At 46.4% G+C, this 19,161-nt stretch overlaps 1 protein-coding gene across 1 annotated transcript; it reads left to right on the top strand.

Moving 5' to 3' along the window:
• The first annotated feature begins 2,003 nt into the window (after positions 1-2,003).
• PITPNB (phosphatidylinositol transfer protein beta) lies at positions 2,004-18,288 on the top strand. The gene is made up of 11 exons (XM_071445280.1): positions 2,004-2,119; positions 3,043-3,073; positions 3,916-4,061; positions 4,629-4,720; positions 4,848-4,855; positions 5,982-6,056; positions 7,233-7,316; positions 11,309-11,386; positions 11,892-12,002; positions 12,531-12,653; positions 16,507-18,288. Exons 1-11 carry the CDS (start codon positions 2,100-2,102, stop codon positions 16,555-16,557), a joined length of 819 nt encoding a protein of 272 aa, XP_071301381.1. The 5' UTR covers positions 2,004-2,099; the 3' UTR covers positions 16,558-18,288.
• The last annotated feature ends 873 nt before the right edge of the window (positions 18,289-19,161 follow it).

Here is a 19,161-nt window from a genome sequence, read left to right as displayed (position 1 = left end):
AGCAGCAGCTCCTGGGGCAGCGTCCCCTCCTCCAGAGGGGCTGTGCTGGAGTGGGCTCAAGTGGTTTGTGTGTGCCAGGCCTGGGCTCAGCAGGATGTGGCTGCTTGTGACCCTGGTGTGTGGCAGGATGCAGCTGTAAACAGAGGCTTTGGGCACTGAGCAAACACCACACAAATGTTGTCCATATGGGGAAGGAGCAGCAGCAGGGCCTGCACACTGCCAGCGTTCTGAAAAACCAAATAAAGGAAAATCCTGAATGCTTGGGGAAACTGAGATTTACAGCCCTGATCACTGCTGCTCCTCATGGCCAGAGCCAGGGCAGGCCTGAGTCACCACTCAAGGACTTCCATGGAAATAGATGTGCATACAGCCTTTCATGTGGGGGAGGAGTGTTTGGCAACGCTGAATTTTATCTGCATTTCTGTCCTTTGGAGAATACCTCATTGGTTCTGGCTCCTGGCAAGAGGAAATGTGGAATTTCTCCAGGGAAAGGGGAGCTGAGGGGCTGCAGAGAGGGCCATGGGTCACCCCTGGGGAAAAGGATGCACCACTGGAACACGTATGCAGCTTGTGGTTGTTTTTTCTTTCCAGCTTCCCTGGTTTTATGTTTGTGTGTGCATTTCAAACAGAGGGAAAGCAAATCAATATATTTAGAACACATTATTTTAAGCAAATTCTGTAGTTTTCCCTGAATTACAACTTTGAGAACCTCCAAGTGGAAGTTTACTTCCGGGCTGCTTTGTTTTTAGGGAACATTTTGCCACAGAATAATTTCCATCATTATGTAAACCAGGAGAAAGCCAAATTCAACACAAAGAACAGGCCTTAGGTGGTCCCATCTCTCTTCCCCCCTGTGGTATTCACATGCCCTCTGAACAGAGGGAAGCTGTGAGAGAAGCAGAGAAAAGAATGATCAAAACATTTCTTATCTCATTTGCTGCTCCCGTGTTTGTGAACATGTGGAATGTGTTGGAAGATTATTTACCAGAAGGAATTTGGTAATTGGATTCTGCTGAGGATTGTTTTGTGGTATTCACACCCCCCAAGCAGGAGCCTCGGTAGAACTTGTCCCTGTCACACTGGCCGGTATCACACCCCTGAGCTACCACGGCAATTCTCTCCTCCAGGTTCCTCACCGCCTGAAGGGCTCCTCCACTTGGGGCTGATTTCAGCCTTCTTTCAATGTTTCTGAGCTTTCAGACCTGCAGACTCCTTTCAGTTTGTACTTTTTAGCGCCAGCTGAAGGTGGAAGCCCCAGCCCGGCTGAACCTTGTACGGTTGTCAGGTCGTTATTAATCCCTGTCCTTGTCGAGACAGCGATGGAGGCGAAAAGAAATGGTTTCACAAGAGGGCGGCATTGGCCGCGGAAACCGAGGCTGTACGGATTTTCTGTCGTTTCATTTGTGTGGCAACACCGGGGCAGCCCAGGGTTAACCGCGATCCGCGAGTGAAGGATTTTGCTTGAAGCAGATTGTAAAAGTGTAAAAGGGAATTTTAGTGAGGCAGAGGAGCGGGCGGGCAGCGGCACAGCGCCAAGGGCGGTGTCGCCAGGGCAGCGGAGCCGGTGTGACAGCGGAACGGGGCTCCCAAAATTCACCAACTGCAGCTCCTCACGTCCCGCACACCGCGGGTGACCCCATCCGGCAACGGCGGCGTGAGGGCCCGGAGCGGCCAACCGGGGTGTCCGGCACCGGCCCGCCCGGCAGTGCGGAGGGTCCGTCCCGCTGCCCTGCAGGGTCGCGCTCGGTACCGGGAACCGCCGGCACCGCGCCCTAGACCAGCCCCATCCACGGTCACGGCCCCGTTCCCAGCCCCGCTCTCTATCCCCGCTCCCCGCCGGGCCCCTCACGCCCCGCACCGGCGCCCGGCGATGACGTCACCCCGTCAGCAACGACGGGAGGGCGGAGGCGCACCGGAGCCGGCCCGGCTCGTTCTGATTGGCTGCCGATGGGTGAGGTGTGAGCTCGCGGGGGCTGCGCGCCCTCGGATTGGCGGCGCCCGGCGCGTGCGCGCCTCCGAGCGAGGCCCGAGCGCGATTGGGCGCGCGGGCGGGGGCGGGGCCTGGCCGGGGAGCGGCGCGTGCGCGGAGCGGCGGGAAGATGGTGCTGATCAAGGAGTTGTGAGTGGGGGCGGCGGGGCCGCGCCGGGGCCGGGCCGGGGGGAGCGGAGCGGGCACCGGGGCCGCCGCCACCGCCGCAGCGCCCGCCGCCGCCCCGCTCGGGCCGAGACCCGCCGGGGCTTTCCCGGCCGCGCCCGCCGCCGCCGGGGCCCGCCCGCGCCGCTACTGCCGTGTGGCCCCGGGGTCGCCGCTCCCTCCGGGGCGCGGGGCCGCTCCGTGCGGCGGGGCCGCCGTGACGGGAAAGGGCGCTGGGCACTGTTCGAGCGGGGCCGGGCGGGCCCTGCCCGCAGCGAGAGCCGCGGCCGCGCACCGGCTGCTCCGCGAGCTCCGCGCCGGGCCGGGCCGGGCCGGGGCAGCCGCGGGGGCTCCGTCCCCGTTCTCCTCAGAGAGCGGCGCCGATGGCAGCGGGGACAGCCCCGAGCGGGGCCGCAGCCCTGCCCTGCTCCCGGCTCCCTGCTCGGTGGCGCCGGGAGCTCCTTGGCAATGGGTAGATCCGTGCCCAGGGGGCTCCTGCCAGCACCGCTCAGGCTGGTTTGTTCCTCTGTCCCACCTTTTGCTAATTATTTCACAGGGCAGTGACTGTCAGTGGTAGTACAGGTAATGTGTAGGTTGAAAAGTTTGTAAACAAATTTGGCATAACACGAAGTTATTGTGGCAGAGCTGGAAGTAGATCTCAGATTTCCTGGCTCTCTTGTGCGGGTTCTAACACGTTCCATCCCTTGTGTTTCTTTTTGTGTCTGGCATTGAACTTTATTTGGGTTTGTTGGGTTATATCCAAAGCCTTCCTATCACAGATATTTCTGAAGAGAAATTTTGAATTGGCTTCTTTTGACACTTCTTTCTTTAGCATCTGTGTTAGATCTGTTATCTGCTGGTGAAGTCCAATCACTCATTTTACTGAGTTTTCTCTTTTCCTCTTTCAGCCGAGTGGTTTTACCTTGCTCCGTGCAAGAGGTATGTCCTGCTCATCCTCCCTGCTTTATTCAGGGCTGGGAGGGGGTTTTGTGTCAGAACTGTGGCCAGCCTGAGTCCAAACATTCCCTGTGCTGTGGCTGCACTGACAGAGATGAGTGACACAGGTGTGATCCCTGTTCTGAGCAAGGAATTTCCAAGGAAGCAAATGCAGCACTGAGCCTTGAGGTGTTCTGAGCCTTCCTCTGCCAGCAGTACAGCTGTGCCCTGTGGCAGCACTTTGCTGCTGATCCAGCACTGAGGGACTCCAAGCCTTTTCCTGAAGCCACAGGTGAAGGAATTGTCTTCCCAGACCTAAAGCCAGCAATTCAATGGCACTGAAGTGCAGTTAAATGAGAGTCATGATAGGATCTCTGTCATGACAGGTTGTTGAATGTGGTTTTGAGAGAAATATCACATTTGTTCTGTAGTGTGCATTTCCTGGGTCCTGTAAGGGCAGCATTTAGGTGGTTGAAAGTATGAACTGGGAAGGCTCAGAGCTGGAAATCAGTCACTCCAAAGTCTGTAAACTCGAAATTGATATTTCTTGGTGCAGTGAAGGACAACATAGGTCTTGGCATAGGAAAAATGAAGCAATGGTGTGGACCAAAGTGTTGGGTGGCTGTGGAACAGCTGGGGTGTAGACCTGGTGTTTGTGAGCTGCAGATATGTGTTGCCAAAAAGTTGTCAGAATTCACTAAACATCTTTTCTATGGTGTATTTTACTTTGCTAATAGTCTTTTTTGCACTACTGAATTGTCAGAGGAAACAGCTAATTGTTTTTAACGTGTTAAAAGGTTTTGGCCAACTTTGGTGCTAACATTTGACCTCTCTTCCTTTTGCAGTATCAAGTTGGGCAACTTTATTCTGTGGCAGAAGCTAGCAAAAACGAAACAGGAGGTGGGGAAGGAATTCAGGTCTTAAAAAACGAGCCTTATGAACAGGATGGCGAGAAGGGACAATATACTCACAAAATCTATCATTTAAAGAGGTGAGAAAAGCCTTGATTTATGTTGTAGTCCCTTGGTATTGAGCAAGAAATGTTGAAAGGTGAGGTTTAATTTGCTGAATTGTGCATGAGTGCTCTGGTGGGTGGGGAAATGTGAAATACTGTGGATTTTAAATATGGGGGATACTTGTTTGGGACAGCTGATGGAATTGTTGCTTGCTCTGGACAGGAGTCAGAGATGAGTGGGGCATAAAGTTCCTGCTGTAGGTCAGGAGCTGCTTGCCAGGGAGCTGGAGGTGAGGGCTCTGTGCTGTGCTCTTCCTCAGCAGGTGTCTCTGCTGCTCTGCAAGAGGAAGGATAGCACAGCATTCCTCATGGTCACACAGCTCACTCTCAGTTACCTTATCCTTACCTTTCCCATTTTTTCTCAACCATGTCATGATCAGGAAGGTTTCTGAAGTTCCTGTGTATTTCACTGCAGGTGACAACGTGCATCATAACCCCTCAAATGCTTGGGTAGAGTGTGCCTTTCTTGTTGGAGCGGGAGGAAGCAGTGAGGAATTTCAGCTGGCAGGATTTTAAACACATTGTCCATGTTTGTTTTCCCAGTAAAGTCCCTGGTTTTGTAAGGATGATTGCTCCAGAAGGCTCCCTGGTGTTCCATGAGAAGGCCTGGAATGCATATCCCTACTGTAGAACAAGTGAGTCTCCCCCTGTGTGTTCTTCTCTTGGTGTTTTTATATGTGAAACTCTTCAGAAACAATTGTATCTAATAACGATCTGTGTTTTCTTTTCCTTTGCATTGCACGTGTTTTCCTACAACTCCAGTTGTGACAGTGAGTATTTGAAATCCTACCAATCATATATTGGGGTTTTTTGAGATATATTTTATCTGTTAGTACCCATTACCAATTGTCTGGCTCCAGCCTGTCAGATGTGCCTTGCTAGGACTCCTGGTGTAGAATATAACAAAGTAACTCCCTTTACTTTATTTGTCTGCACGTGGCTATAATTAGAACTGTAATTTGTCAGAGAAATTATTTCATTTTTTATGTCTTCTTTTATGCCTTTAATTACGATACATAATGTCTGTCCTGGTAAGACATAATGCTAAGAAAAGTGGGAGGGGGAAAGGTGACTTATCACCTTCAGGAGGCTTCTACACTCCTGAATGCAGGAAGAGCAGGGAAGAGGAATCAGTCCCTGCCTGTCTGAAATGCCATTGCTGTAAAATGAATTCCTGCCCCAGTTAAAATGGGGTAACTGGGAGCCTAAGTGGATCAGCACAGCTCAGGATTTGGGTTTGTTTTTTTAAGGTGCATGGGAGACACATCATTAAGATTTTTTTACATGTTTTGGTGACCTGTTTAATGACAACTTTTAGTTAAATGTTAAACTGCTTTATCTGCTCCCTTGCAAACATGGTTTAGATTGTTACCATGTGGATGTGACACAAGTGAGTTTGAGCTGTTGAGCTTGACTCATCCTGGTACCTGTGCACACAGGTGTGTGCCCTCTGACTTTTGGAATCAGCAGGGCTCTGTCATTTTCTTTAGATGCACAACTTAGTGGCATCTGGACCATTATGATCCAGCTTTATGATTGTCATTGTGCTGTACAGTAACTTCTAAATGCAGGATTGATAATTTGAAAATTACTTGAACACTGAGGTAAAGAACTTCAGGGTTGAGGACAGCAAATGGCAGGGTTATTTCTACTGGTGTGCACAGGTAGAGCTGGATTTCTTAAACATGACTGGTTTTAATTTAGTACTCACTGCTCTAATTTAAGATTATCATATACTTCTTTCTGTGTGTAGGTAAGGGGCTGTTTCTCTGGTAATTTCAATATATTGTGTTGCTAGTCAGGGATTAGTAGTGTCATTTATGTAGATACCATTTATCTAAACTTGGAGCAGAGAGGTGTAATCAGACTTGTGCCTTTTGCTTTTAATTCTTACAGAATGAATACATGAAAGATGACTTCTTCATAAAAATTGAGACCTGGCATAAACCAGATTTGGGAACAACAGAGAACGTGAGTTGGGGTTTGGATACCAAGGCTTAATGCAATTGTACAATTAGTGCAGATAAAGTATTTCATACCTGGTGATGGTGAGTAATTACTGCATAGAGTCAATGCCTGACCAGTGAGTAAAGCAAGAGCATTTTTCAGGTCCTTGCAGGGTGGTCAAGCTGTCTCATCTAAGGAGATCAGGAGAAGGGGTTTGGTTTTTATGTTTAGAAGTCAATACAGATGCTTGATTTTCATGCAAATACTTAAATAGCTTTTCAGCAGGTCCTTTTGGTGATTTCATGTTCTTTTACCGTAGATGTGCTACTAAGAGTTAGGCTGATAGATTTATTTGAAAACAGGTTTCACAAGAGCACTGGAGTTGATCTGTGAATGCTGTAGTTGAATATTGAAGCTGCCTCTGTGAATTGTCCCAGCTGGTGATGTTCTCGTTTTCTCCTCAGACAATCAGTTTGGTTCCTGTGTCTCTTCAGGAAATTTTTGATCTGTAGTGGCAAACATTTATAAACCATCCAGAGAGGAGTAGTTGTCAGACTGTTTCCAGTGCCTGGGTGAGCTGTAACTCTGGATGTGCTACACAGGAGGGGGATTGTTCTTGGACAGCTCCCCTGGCTGTAACTGAGTTTAGGTGTGCTGGACAGACCACAGGTGTGGAGCTGATTCCATCCTCTGACTTTCACACACCCTCAGACTGCACCTGCTCCACCTTCAAGGCAGTCCTGTGATTCTGGGAACCTGTGAGATCAGGTTCCTGTGAGATCAATAACCAAGGTTATTGAAATCTGCATATTTGCACTTGGAATTTTTACACCTTCTTTCTAGCTCCAAAAGTTCATGCAGATTATAGAATGGGTAATGGTTGTAATTAGAGCTTGATTTCATTAGTGCTAACAAATGTGACAGATGAATAGAGCTTAATCTTAATTCCAGGTTTCCTGAATGCACAAGAAGTGAAGGCTTTGTGCTGGTTTAAAGTTGATTAGTGAGTGAATTAAACTGTAATTGTAGAGATCATTCCCTTTGAGAAAGGCAGAGGAAGAAGGGGTAGGTTTGGAGAATGCTGCCTTTACAGCATCCTGAATAACTCCCTGGCACACCCATGTACTGCACAAAGTGATTGCTGTGTGATTCCCAGCATGGGAATGATTCCTTCTTTTTTTTTTTTTTTTTTTTTTGCAGGTTCACAATTTAGATCCAAACACATGGAAGAGTGTTGAGGTTGTCCATATTGACATTGCAGATAGAACTCAAGTAGAACCAGGAGTAAGTGAATGTTCTACTGTTGGGATTGGGATGTAGCATGCAGCTGATTCCTTTTGTGCTTTGTGTTTTTGGTGAATAAGTTTAAATGGAGTGGATTTCACCCAATAGAGACATGAGAAGTGTCTTTGACAGAACCATTCATTTATGTGCTTGCCTTCCTTCTTTGGCTTTACTGCTGATTCTTTCTGCACATCTGGATCTGCTGGGGCTGTTGCCTGGTTTGTTAAATTGTAACAGCTGGACTGTTGGATGTGTAATATTTTTTGGACAGTAGGGAAATGGTAGGCACTAATATGGAGACTGTATTTGCACAGTAAATATGATTGTCTTGTTTTTGTACAGGGAGAGGCTCTTTATACTGTTTAACTGTTATTTTCTGAAAGTAGATACTTGGATATCCTACATTCTGGGAAGAGGACTCCTTTGCAGGAAGTCCTTGGAACTGTTTTCAGTACAAAATCCTCTTTTTTATTTTGTGTATTTGACCTACAGAGTATCAAAACTGAATGCAGAGTGGTCTCATCCAGAGTCTTAAGTCTCTTCTGATGTACATGTCTACATTGTTATATTTCTACATTTCTGTTTCGTTTTTATAAACTTCTAACACCATTTCCACGTTTAGCAAATATTTTAGAGGATATTTGTAGATTCAAGCTCACAGTGTAGTCCATTTTTGTGTAGGAATACTTGGGATTCATTTTCACCATGTGATTGAATTTTTTATTTCCATTTCATCTCCCAGAAACTCGGTTTTGCTAAGTCCTGGCTTCATTAACCAAAGCCTGGCTTTGTGATTAAACTCTTAACAGACCCTGGTAACTCTGACAGAGTTACCTGGTAACCTGCAGACTGACATCCTTGCTGGTTACTTGTTTTCCCCTTCTGGGATGACACACCAGGAATCCTCTGGGACCCACACTTGAAGTCTCTTCTGTTATAAAAGTCTGAAGTTTCTGGCCTTTGTCTTCTCTCTCTTTACTTCTTAGGACTTCAGGAGAGACACTTTCTATTTGTGCTGATATCTTTATCAAATTTAGGTAATGGAACTTGAATTTTTTTTTCTTGGAAGTTCAGCTATATCATAACAAAATTGCCAAGACTGACATGCTGACTCGTGCTCATTTAAGTATGTATAGAAATAATTTGGGTGACAGTTGTGACTTTCTTTAGATACACATTTAACCCTGCCTTCTCTTAATCATCTCCAGCATGCAGTCTGTGCCACTTTATGTTGTTTGTATATAAAAGTGACTTGCCAGGAGAGAAAGACTTTTTAAAGTGTAAGCAAAAATGAGCACTTGATGAACATCAGGGGAGGCTGTGGTTTTGGAAATAATTTGTAGAAAAGTAGAGTGTAGTGAAAACAATTGAAATCAGGTTTATAGCTATTTTTGTACAATGAAGACATTGAATGTCTTGTTCATAGTGGATCTTTATTACTTGAAAGAAAGTTCTAAAATTACAGTTTTGTATGAATCAGTCAGATTACACATGGATTTTGGAGTTGGGATTTCTGTGTGCTGTCCATTTTTCTATACTTTGAGGAAATATATTAGAATATAGGAATTGCTCTTTTGTAGTCTGTAAGGAAGTGTTAAAAGATTCTCAAGTTGCAGAGCTTGATAGGTGGATCTCTCCCATTTCAGACTTAGTTTATCACAATGGGCAGCTAAACAGCTCCACGTTGTTAGTGCTGAACCTTGGAATCATCATGCAATGACACATCCCATGGGACAGCCTATCTGTGTACAAATATGATGTGCTTTTAGTTTTGTAGCTCTCTTTTGATCCTGTTTATAAATATTCATCTCTCCCAGCCTGTTCCTAGTGACCTTTACCTCCTGGGCCTGGCACCACGATGTGTGTCCCTGATAGCCAGGCTGCTTCCATTTCCCATTTGAACCTTGGCATTCTTTCAAAGGTGATCTCAGGCAATGGTTCCCCTGATAGCTGTGCTGCAGCTGCAGGACTCCTCAGGAGATGGCAGTGATTGCAAGGCATTTTTTATTAAAAGCCATTTAGCTAAATCTGCCTAAAACACGAGTGCCTGTCAGGGTGGTGTACAGTGGTGCTGGTGACTGCTTCAGTTCTGAGATATGGGAATCATGCACTGAGCTGGGAGTATGGCATACTTGGATAAACCTGATTCTGGTCTTCTGGTGTGCTGTGAATGAGCACTCACAGAGCTGTGGATGATGTTGGAGGGGAGTTCTGGTAGGTGGTACCTTCCTCAGGATCTGTATGTGAGTTTTTTGCTTCATAACACCAGTAGTATGTGCATTCTCTTGCTTAAAACACTAATACAGTACTGAGCTGGAAGCCAGTTTTGTATCCACCTGCCTAGTTAGTGTGATGCCACTCCATGTTCAGTTCCATTTTCATGGGTTTGAAGATCAGGCATCAAACTTGTGTAATTTTCATGTTAGGTTCTAAAAGTTTTCTTAAAATCCTTCTGTCCTGTTTGAATTTTTATACAATTTGATAGTGAATCATGAGTTCTCAGGAGCTCTGTTACCACTCTGAGCAGGTCTAAAGACTGAGAATGAGAATTGTAAAGAAGTGCCCAGGGTTTGTTGTGATATTGCTTTATTGTATGTGGCTCACAGTCTCTCTAAACCATTCTTTTTAATAGATGGTTGCATTCATGCATATTATACTAGATTTTGAGCAGAAACTGCCTGGGAAATGGTATTTGTGTATTTCTTTGAAATGGTTTTGCTCCTCTGTCCTGTTATGCTGCTGCAGGCTGATGTTTGCCTGTCTAGCTTTCCAGAGGGCTTCAGGGGTTTGAGCTGTAATATTTGCTCCAGCAGCTGCCTGTTTTTCTTCCTAAGAAGGACTTGTTGTTGTCAGGAGTTAAGCTCTTGCTGCACAGATATTTTCCTTAAACTCTGCAAAGAACTGTTGTTTATTTGTACTTTGGCTCTAGTCCAGTCTTCTTCCCTGCATGCTTGTAGGATTTGTGTGTAGAGATGAGTTCCTACAATGCTCTCCTGTCCATCTAGGCTTTAGTCTATAAAGGGTTTTTCCTGTCCTTAATAGGATTTGGGTTAAGTGAGTTCTAAAAGGTCTTGGTTCAAAGCTTCTGTCTCTAGCATAGAAAACTCCACCTATTTCCTTGGAATTTCTGTTTTCACTCCTACATTTTACTCACAGACAACATTTTCTTCCCCAGTGTTTCCAGCTGTAGTTATTTTTATGTGGGTCCTAAATGCAAGAGCACAGTTGCTTTTTAGCAGTCCCTGTGCAGAGGGAGGTAGGATGGCAGGTAACAGCATCATGTGTGGACTTGAGTGTCCCTGGGGTAGCCAGACAAATCATTCCACTCCATAAACCAGGCAGATCAAGGCTGCACATGTAGCTCAGCTTAAATGCCTCATGCCTCACACCACTACAGTGAGCTCTGCTTTGGCAGGATGTTCACACAGTGAAAATAAATTCAGGCTTGTCTCAATGCAGTACCTGCTTTTATTTATAAAACTGGCACTAAGAGGTGGAATTCTTGTGTTTCTGTTTGGCATGTTGCTGCCCCAAACCAGCAGCAGTTCTGCCAACAATTAGTTACAGAGAGCAGAATTGTTTGTCCATGGCTGTATCTTGACTCACTTCAATGTCTTCTATCCAGTGGTTGTGTGAAATTTTTAAAAGGCAGTCCTGAGCAGGATTCCCTCCTGTTCTGCCTCCTTCCCTCCTGTTCTGCCTCCCCAGCAGAGGCCATGTGTTGCAGCCTGAGTAGCTTTGGCGTGCTGGTTGCTGAATTCTTGCCTTCTCCTCCTGTCAGGGGTCACAGACCCAGAGGGACAGTGCAGATTCACAGAGTGCACAGCACAGGGCAGCCCTGGAGAGCTCTTGTGTTGTGTTGTGTTGGGAGCAGGGGTGATGGAGCCAGCCTGGCAGCTGTGCTGCACCCATCCTGCTCCAGCAGAAGCTTTACACAGTGGGATATTGAATCTGGTGGTGTTTTCTGACTCTCAGAGTGGTTTATGTTGCAGGACTACAAAGCTGATGAAGATCCTGCATTATTCCAGTCAGTTAAGACAAAGAGAGGACCTCTGGGGCCAAACTGGAAGGTAGGAATACCTTCTATTCTAGGAACTGTTGTTACAGCCTTAGGAATTCTTTATCAGCAGAAGAACAAAGTTCATGGCTCCTTCAGAGCTTGGCTCAGCTCCAGTTGAGGAACAAATTTTCTGTGGCCCAGCGCATCCCTCATGTGACCCCAAAAAGCAGCACAGAACTTGCCAATACCCCCTGCCAGCCCTCAGAATCTGTCCTAGGAGGGAATGGGCTGTGTGTGCACACCAGAGAACCCCCACAGGAATTGAGCATCCCATTGCTGTGCCCTGGAGTGAATCACAGCGAGTCTGTCAGGAACAACCCCAAGTTACTGATTAGAATGTTGTTTTTCTGTAATAATGCTTAGAATCACATTTTGTTATCATAACAACATAGTTAAATGTCATTAATTTACTATAAATTATACTATTTATCATTCTAATGCACTAATAATAATTATAATTTCTAATAATTAAATTTTTAAAGTATTAAAACTTCTTTTCTATTATCCCCTAACAGAAGGAGTTAGCAACTGATGAGGAGTGTCCCAAAATGTGTGCTTACAAATTGGTGACCATCAAATTTAAGTGGTGGGGACTGCAGAACAAAGTGGAAAATTTTATACAAAAGGTGAGTACTTCTGCCTTTTGGGGCTGTGTTGATGTGGGGGTTTGAGCAGGAAGAGTGGTGTAGTTTCCTATTCCTCACAGCCAGGACATTCCTGTCCTTTTCCCCAGCCTGTCAAACCATTTGTGTCTTGGTTTGCTGCAAGTGGGGTTTCACTGGAATTACCAGAACAATTCTCTAGGGAAAAAAAAGCAAGGCCTTCAGGAAGTGGCTGATCTGGTTTGGCTGCTGCCACCTTGGAGCTGGAACAGATTTTAACAACATTCTTCATAATTCTCAAGTAATGTGAATGGCTGAACTTTCTTGAAACTCTTTTTTGATAGTGAAATTTGTTCATTCTTTCCATGTTAAAGCATTTGAGAAATGAGATGAATTTAAATTGGATCCAGGGGTGTGAGGTGGCTGAATCTGTAGCAGTGTAAAGCAGCACACACTTGAAGATTTTAACTCTTCAAACTGAGCAGCTGCTATCACTTCAGCAGCCTTTAGCAAGTCCTAGCTGTGATCTAATGCCTGTTTATCTTCTTAAAGCAAGAAAAAAGGATATTTACCAACTTCCACCGCCAGCTGTTCTGTTGGATTGACAAGTGGATTGAGCTGACTATGGAGGACATCAGGAGGATGGAGGATGAAACCCAGAAGGAGCTGGAAGCGGTAAGAAAGCTTTTTTTTAAGGCTGTGTGTGCTTCTACCTGCAGATATATCTGTGCAGAAACTGAGGCAAGTTGTGTGGTGTCCATGCCTTTGTGTGTGTGTGTTTGGGCAATGGCTGATGGTGGCCCCTTGGGTGCAGCCCCATGGGCTCCTGCATTCTGTGCTGATTTAAGGTAAGTACCTCTGATGTCATTAACTGCAGGATGTCTGCCCTGACTACCTCTGTGTTTCTGGCACCACACCCACTGCAAAAGTCCCACTCAGGGCCCTTCTGCCACTTGTTGGTTGGAACTCAAAGCTGTCACTGTCCCATTCCATCTCGTGTCTTGCTTTGTTTCATTTCTGCTCATCATTAGATCTGATTACTTTTTCTCTTCAAGCAAGTTTGTGTCACCTGTCAGCTGTTCCACTTCTGATTAGCACACCAAACCAAAGTCTTACTTTCAAAAAGAAAGTCAGTAAAGTCAGCTGAGATCATGTCAGTTTTCCTGCTTTAGTGGCTGTGAGGACCAAATCCATGTGGGCTGATGTCTGGGAGAAAGCTCAGCCTTAGGGCACTGTCCCTGCTCTCTCCATTCAGAGGTGGAGCACCACCACAGGCTGGGAAGGAAGCCTTCTTCTGTAGAGTCTTTACAGAGCATGGCCTTTGGCATGAGCCTTTCCCATGTTCAATCCCACTGGCATTTTTGCCATTCTTGGATTTGCAGTTGTATTTCCTTCCCATTTTGACAATTGCTTCATGCCTCAAACCCAGTCAGGTTACCCAGACAGTTCCAGTGTCTTGGTTCTTCCAAGACACAATGTGTCTTCAGCTAAAACTTGCTGTTTGCCTGGTTTGAGCCATGCCAGACACCTCTGACCTGGCTGCCCAAGGCTCCAGACCTGGACAGGAGCCCTGGGGCACATTTCTGTGCTCTGTGCATGGTGAGTCTTTGCTCTTGGTACCAAAGCAGCTGCAGCTCCTCCCTCCCCACTTGTGCTCTCCAGGGGCTTTCCAAGCAGTGTGGAACAGCCTGTGTTGTGTAGGGATGTTTCCTGCATTTGGAAAAGTGTTTCTTCACGGTCCTGTGCTGAGCTGTAGCACCAAATGCTCTTTGCCCATAAGCTGGAGGGTTTGGGTCAGCAGCCCCAGAATGTGCTGTGGACAAGGTTGGTGTTCACTCACTCTTGTGAGCAGATCTTGTGCTCTCTCATGGGCATTTGGGTATTTTTGGCAATTGTTTTCTCAAATCATGGGGATTTCTTCTTGAATTCTAATTTATGCTTGATCCTGTTCCTAGAGCCACCAGTTCCCAGGTGTCTGTGGAGGAGGAAGCATGACAGCTGTCCTCTCCAAACTGACTTTTGCCAGAAGGGTTCCCTTTTGCACATCCATAGTTCTTAATTTGGACTGAAACAGACTTTATCCAGTTTCCCTGAGCAAGGGTAGTGGCAGTGAGGAGTGCACACCAGAGGTGTGCTGGAGAAAGGCAGCAGAATTTTACATACCTGTGTGCATGGTGAAATTGTTCCTTTGTGTCTCTGTGGACTGTGGATGTTTTGTTTCACATTTCTCACTGGTAAGTAGCTCCTTTTAAATATTTTTTCCAAAATATTTGCTGCTCTTTTAGTTCTTACCTTAAGCCAAACCCAGCTCACATGTGTCTGGCTGTAACATTTATCCTCATTCTTAAACATCAGATATGTTTACTTAATATTTTCTCATTTTGCAAAGGCAAATTGTTTTTTACAAATAAATTGTTGTGTAAGATGTTAGTGTCAGGAATTTGGAATTTATGTATTGTTGAAAAAGTTGGGTTGTTTTGGTTTGTTCTTTTTCACAAGATAAATGTATGATGTTACACTAACCCAGATTTCTGTGAAATGTGAGAGGAGTGAAGACCTACTGTCTTGGGGTTTTTCCAGTTGTTGCACAAGGGGTATCTACAAACACCTATAAATGATGTAATTTCCATGGGTTTATGGTGCAGTGCATTATTAGACAACCTAAGGGCAAAAATGTCACTGCCAAATAATATCAATGCTAGTTTTATCCAAAATAATTTGTCATCTTGTTTCATATTCAACTACTGCATCCATTGTGCTCACCAGTAACTGCCATTACATCCCCAGTGAAGTGTGTTCTATGGCCAGGACCTCTGGGCAGTGAGTGCTCAGGGGTGAGGTGCTCAGTGTGACACAGATCCGTCCCTGCAGTGGTCAGGAGTGGCCAGGGCAGCCCTAGGCAGTTCTGTGATGCTGAGAGCCAAACCTGGCACAAAGCAGGGCTGGCAGTGCATGTTCTTTCCCCCACAGTGTCCTGCTTCTCTTCCCCTCCTCATGAACACCCTTTCTTCCTTCTGCTCCGAGCTGATCTTTCTCTGGGTTCTGTGCACATTCCAGTTCTTTTGTTGCTCCTGTTCTTCATCTTCAGTCGATTTTTATAGTCAGGATCTCTGCTTTTGTTACTTTCTGTTACTCTCTGAATCCTCATCAGTGTTCTTCCAGAGTTCCTCTATCCCAGTCCATCTTTTTATCACTGTTTATGTTTCACTTGGTGGATTCTGTCTCTGGCTGCTGGAGATGAGAAGCACCTCTGCTCCATGAAACATGCATCAGCTCATCAGTGCAGAGTAGGAAAGCATCAGGTCCAGCCAGAGCCCTGTGACCAACCTCTCTCATGCCTGTCTGAGGGTAGAGATGCCACACTGGGTACCCTGAGCAGTGATTCCATACTGGAGCATCGTGGGCTTGATAAAAATTCAAGCAGCATTAGTTACAGCTGCTCTCCAGTTCCCAGGTCTCCTTGCCAAAAAGAAATACCATAGCCTGGCCAAACCCCCTGAGCTGTAGCTGGAGCTGGCCCTGGCCAGGGAGAGGCAGATCCTGGCCCTGCAGGTCATTCCTTGTCTCATACTAACCACAGCATGGCAGGTTCTGTGTGTGGAGCTCACCTTTTATTTCACTTCAGATGCGTAAGAAGGGTTCCGTTCGAGGCACTTTGGCTGCGGACGTCTAGAGGAGTTCTCTGTAGGTTCTGAGGCAAAGCGAGCTGTGTAAGTCAACTGCTGGATGGAAAAGGAGAAGAGGGATTGATGTTCTTTTGGATGGGAATTGCTAGCAGAAATCATCTTAATGTCCACATGACCCGTGTGGGCCTTGCCTTCCTCCTGCTCAGTAGTGGTGTGGTGGTCAGCAGGTGGGGCTGACCCACGGTGCCCAGGACAGCAGGTGGGCACTGATGCAGGCACTAAGGCTGGGATCAGAGTTCCTGCAGCGTTGGGCACCTGCCCTGGTGCCTGATGCTCGCCCAGTGCAGGCACCCCAGGTGTGGGATGTGCTGCTGTCGTGGCAATGCTCGCCCCTTCTGGGCTCCAGTCACACAGGCCAGCATCACTTTGCTGCACACACAGGAGCAAAGTGGTCTCTGGACTTGGTCCATGTCACACAGGGAAGCTGTGGAGCATCACCTTCCAAACACTTTCAGTTCTTAGAAATCCAGTTCCACCCAGAACACCAAACTGTGTCAGAGGTGTTACTTCAGGAGCAGCTTCTCCAGGAGTTAGAGGCTCTTGGTGCTTGTGCCCAGCCCTTTGGTGCTGCTGTTCCTCACAGGGACTGTTGTAACATCCCAGCCCAAGGGCTCCACATGCCACTGATCCGTGTGGGCTCCCCAGTGAAGGGAGCTGCTCCCAGCCCTGGGGGCAGGTCCTGACCAAGGACAGCTCCCACTGAGATTCCCTCAGGAGCCGGCATTGCTTTGGTGTGACTCTGAGGCCCTGTCCTGCTTTTCCCTGGAGATAATCTCCCTGTGTGTTTGGAGCTGTGTGTGAAGCAGCTGCTGATGCAGAAATTGCCCTTCCTCTCTCCACAGCTGCGTAACCAAGGCCAAGTGAGAGGAACGAGTGCTGCCAATGACGAGTGACGCCGGACGGACGCCGGTGCCGGATCCTGGCTGTGTGTGTGGGTGCATGACTCTGTATATAACTACACACACACATGCAGACACAAGGGGTGGTTACAGTGTCTCTCTCTGGGTGCTATACCTGTCCTAGCAAAGATTCCAAGGAAAACTTGCTTTCATTATGTATACCCCAAGCAAATAAAAAAATCAACTGAGTAGTGTCATTTAAAGGATGAATTTTGCTAACTGGTATGTTCATGAATGTCAATACTGGACCAATTTCTGCCCTACTTGTTTTCTCTCCTGTCCAAGTCACTCTGCTCTAACTTGCCCATCTCTCATTGTAAAGGAACACTCAAACAAGTTAATTTCAGTTTTATGTCTTCCCTATGTGATGAGTTTTTGGAATAGGAACAATGAATGTATTTATAGCTATTTATTTCTGGATTGTCATTATCCTCTAGTCAAATCAGAAAAAAAAATTTCTATTAGTGGAAATTGGAAGACTTTTACTGTTGAATAAATTTAACCCAAACTTTACCCACTCACTGATTTAAAAGAAAAAAATCATGTTTTATTGGACTTTTGTACATTGAAATGCTAACAGTTTTCTTCATTAAAATTGGCAAGACTAAGGAAAAATGGCTTGTGATTTATAAAGTAATTTGCAACTTGAAATTTTTCAGACCTGCTTTTTAGACAAGTACACTGACAGTACCTGTAGAGCATTTTCCAGTGTATCTTAGGCTGGGCAGTGAGGACAGGGTCAGCCCTTCCCTCCAGGAATTCTCCTGCCAGTGCAGTGGCTGTTTTCCAGAGCTTCTCTTTGGAAGCCATGCAAGCATTCTGGATTTCACACACAGCAATGGAATATAATTGTGATTTTAGCTGTTTTCATGTTGGAAATACACTTTGGGAGATGTAGACTTTGAGATATGCTGACAGTTTCAGCTGTAGCCCCTGACACATTCCCCTGCTGTCTGTGTGGGGCTGATGTGAGAGCCCCTGGGATAACAGATGCCTCCTGTAGGAAACTCCAAAGGGAAAAGGTCTTCAGCATGTTTGAGGAACCATTCAGAGCACATAACAGGGGGACATTAACCTAATGCTTGTTAGATCAAAGAAAAAGTATTTTTAAAAGCACTAGTTAGATAAAGATCTATTAATGCCTGGTTTCTTCCCAGCAGCCTTGGCAGGGCAAGCCTTGCCTGCCTTCCCAGGAGGGCTCTGATTTCTGTTACCATCAGTGACAAAACATTCCTGCACTGGCAGCAGGGGCCAGGTGTGCTGTGCACCTTGTCCTGGTGCTGGGCACGCTGGCACTGCCACACCTGCCTGGTGCTGTGCCTCACCTGTGTGCTGCACCAGCCTCCCTCCAGCCCCACAGTATTTCATGTGCTTGGTTTCCTTTCTGGGTTAGTTCAGTGCTTATTTGTCCTGTACCACCAGGAGGTTGGGCTGGTAAATGCAGAGGTCATTGAAGTACCCCTGGAACCACACACAGAGGTCATTCAGTACCCCTGGAACCCAAGAGCTCAGGTCTCAGTGCTGGAGTTTGTGTCCTGCCATTTTTAATGTGTTGCAATGCAGAGGGAAAGGGGCCCTGTGACTTCCACGGATTTGGACTAGTTGTGAAAATTTGAGAGAATCTTGTAGTGAATGTACAATGTTTTGTTTCCTTTGGCAGTCTCTGGTGCAACTGACAAGTAAAGCAGGCAATGAAATTTAATTAAATAAATTTGATCATAAAAAGCTCTGTCTCTTATCTCAGGCACTCACGTTTTGCTCCTGAGCTGGTGTTTGGGGTCCCAAAGGCTGGGTTTGGTTTGGAATTTCAGGCTGAGCAGCGCCTGGAACCTTGACCCTGCTGAGCTGGGAGGACTCAGTGCTGTGGCTGCTCACTGTGAGGTGCTGGGCTGGCACAGGTGGGACTGGGCTTGAGGAGGGGCTGCAGCTGGGAAGTGCCTCCCAGAGGTGCTGAGGGGCTCCTGGATGTCCCTCCCTGGGGTCCCATTCCTGGGCTGGCTCTGGGGCAGGGCTCTGCCTGCTCAGCCTGTGCAATCACCTGCTGCAAATGAAGGCTTGCACAGCTCCTTTGGTAAATGCAGAATTGAATTCTGTCTTTACTACCAGCTTGTTTAGCTTCCAGATGGTGAGCCAACAGGAAGCAGTGGAAGTGTAACGTAGTTTTGATGTAATGGATATGTAAACGTGATAGTTACTCACTGCAATAGACTGCTGGGAACCGTATTCCAGCAGTAACCTTTGAAATCCATCACTTGGCTGTACACAAGTGTGATCTAAAGGAGACTTGTAAGGAATTTACTTTTTATTCTGGAGGATTTTTAATCACTGAAAAGAAAGGAGAATGATTCCTGTCTTTTGCATGTAGACTGAGAAATATCAGGGAAAAAAATTCTGCTGAGATTTTCGGTCTTTTGGGATTTTCCACCCTCAGGTCTTTCTAAATACTCTCTGAGCAATCTGAAAATGTCCTGTAAGACAACTTACTCTGCATTTCCAAGCCTCATTTGATGCAGCCATGTTTAGGGGCTCCATCGTGTCCTTGAAATGCAGTGCCATGGTTTTATGGCAAAATCTGAAGCACGGGGCTGTTGCTGTGGT

The sequence above is a fragment of the Agelaius tricolor genome, unplaced genomic scaffold (genome assembly GCF_023055355.1).
Source record: "Agelaius tricolor isolate 1412-34295 unplaced genomic scaffold, bAgeTri1.0.p SCAF_20, whole genome shotgun sequence".
Classification (NCBI taxonomy): domain Eukaryota; kingdom Metazoa; phylum Chordata; class Aves; order Passeriformes; family Icteridae; genus Agelaius; species Agelaius tricolor.
The sequence above is the reverse complement of the archived record's forward strand: the minus strand, read 5'-3'. Positions and strand labels throughout refer to the sequence as shown.

What these genes read in the sequence shown, in the direction of transcription:
- PITPNB (XM_071445280.1), top strand. Translation starts at nt 2,100, where the DNA reads ATGGTGCTGATCAAGGAGTT. An exon ending in TACCTTGCTCCGTGCAAGAG is followed by an intron (nt 3,074 to 3,915) that starts GTATGTCCTGCT and finishes TTCCTTTTGCAG; the next exon opens with TATCAAGTTGGGCAACTTTA. An exon ending in TGGAAAATTTTATACAAAAG is followed by an intron (nt 12,003 to 12,530) that starts GTGAGTACTTCT and finishes ATCTTCTTAAAG; the next exon opens with CAAGAAAAAAGGATATTTAC.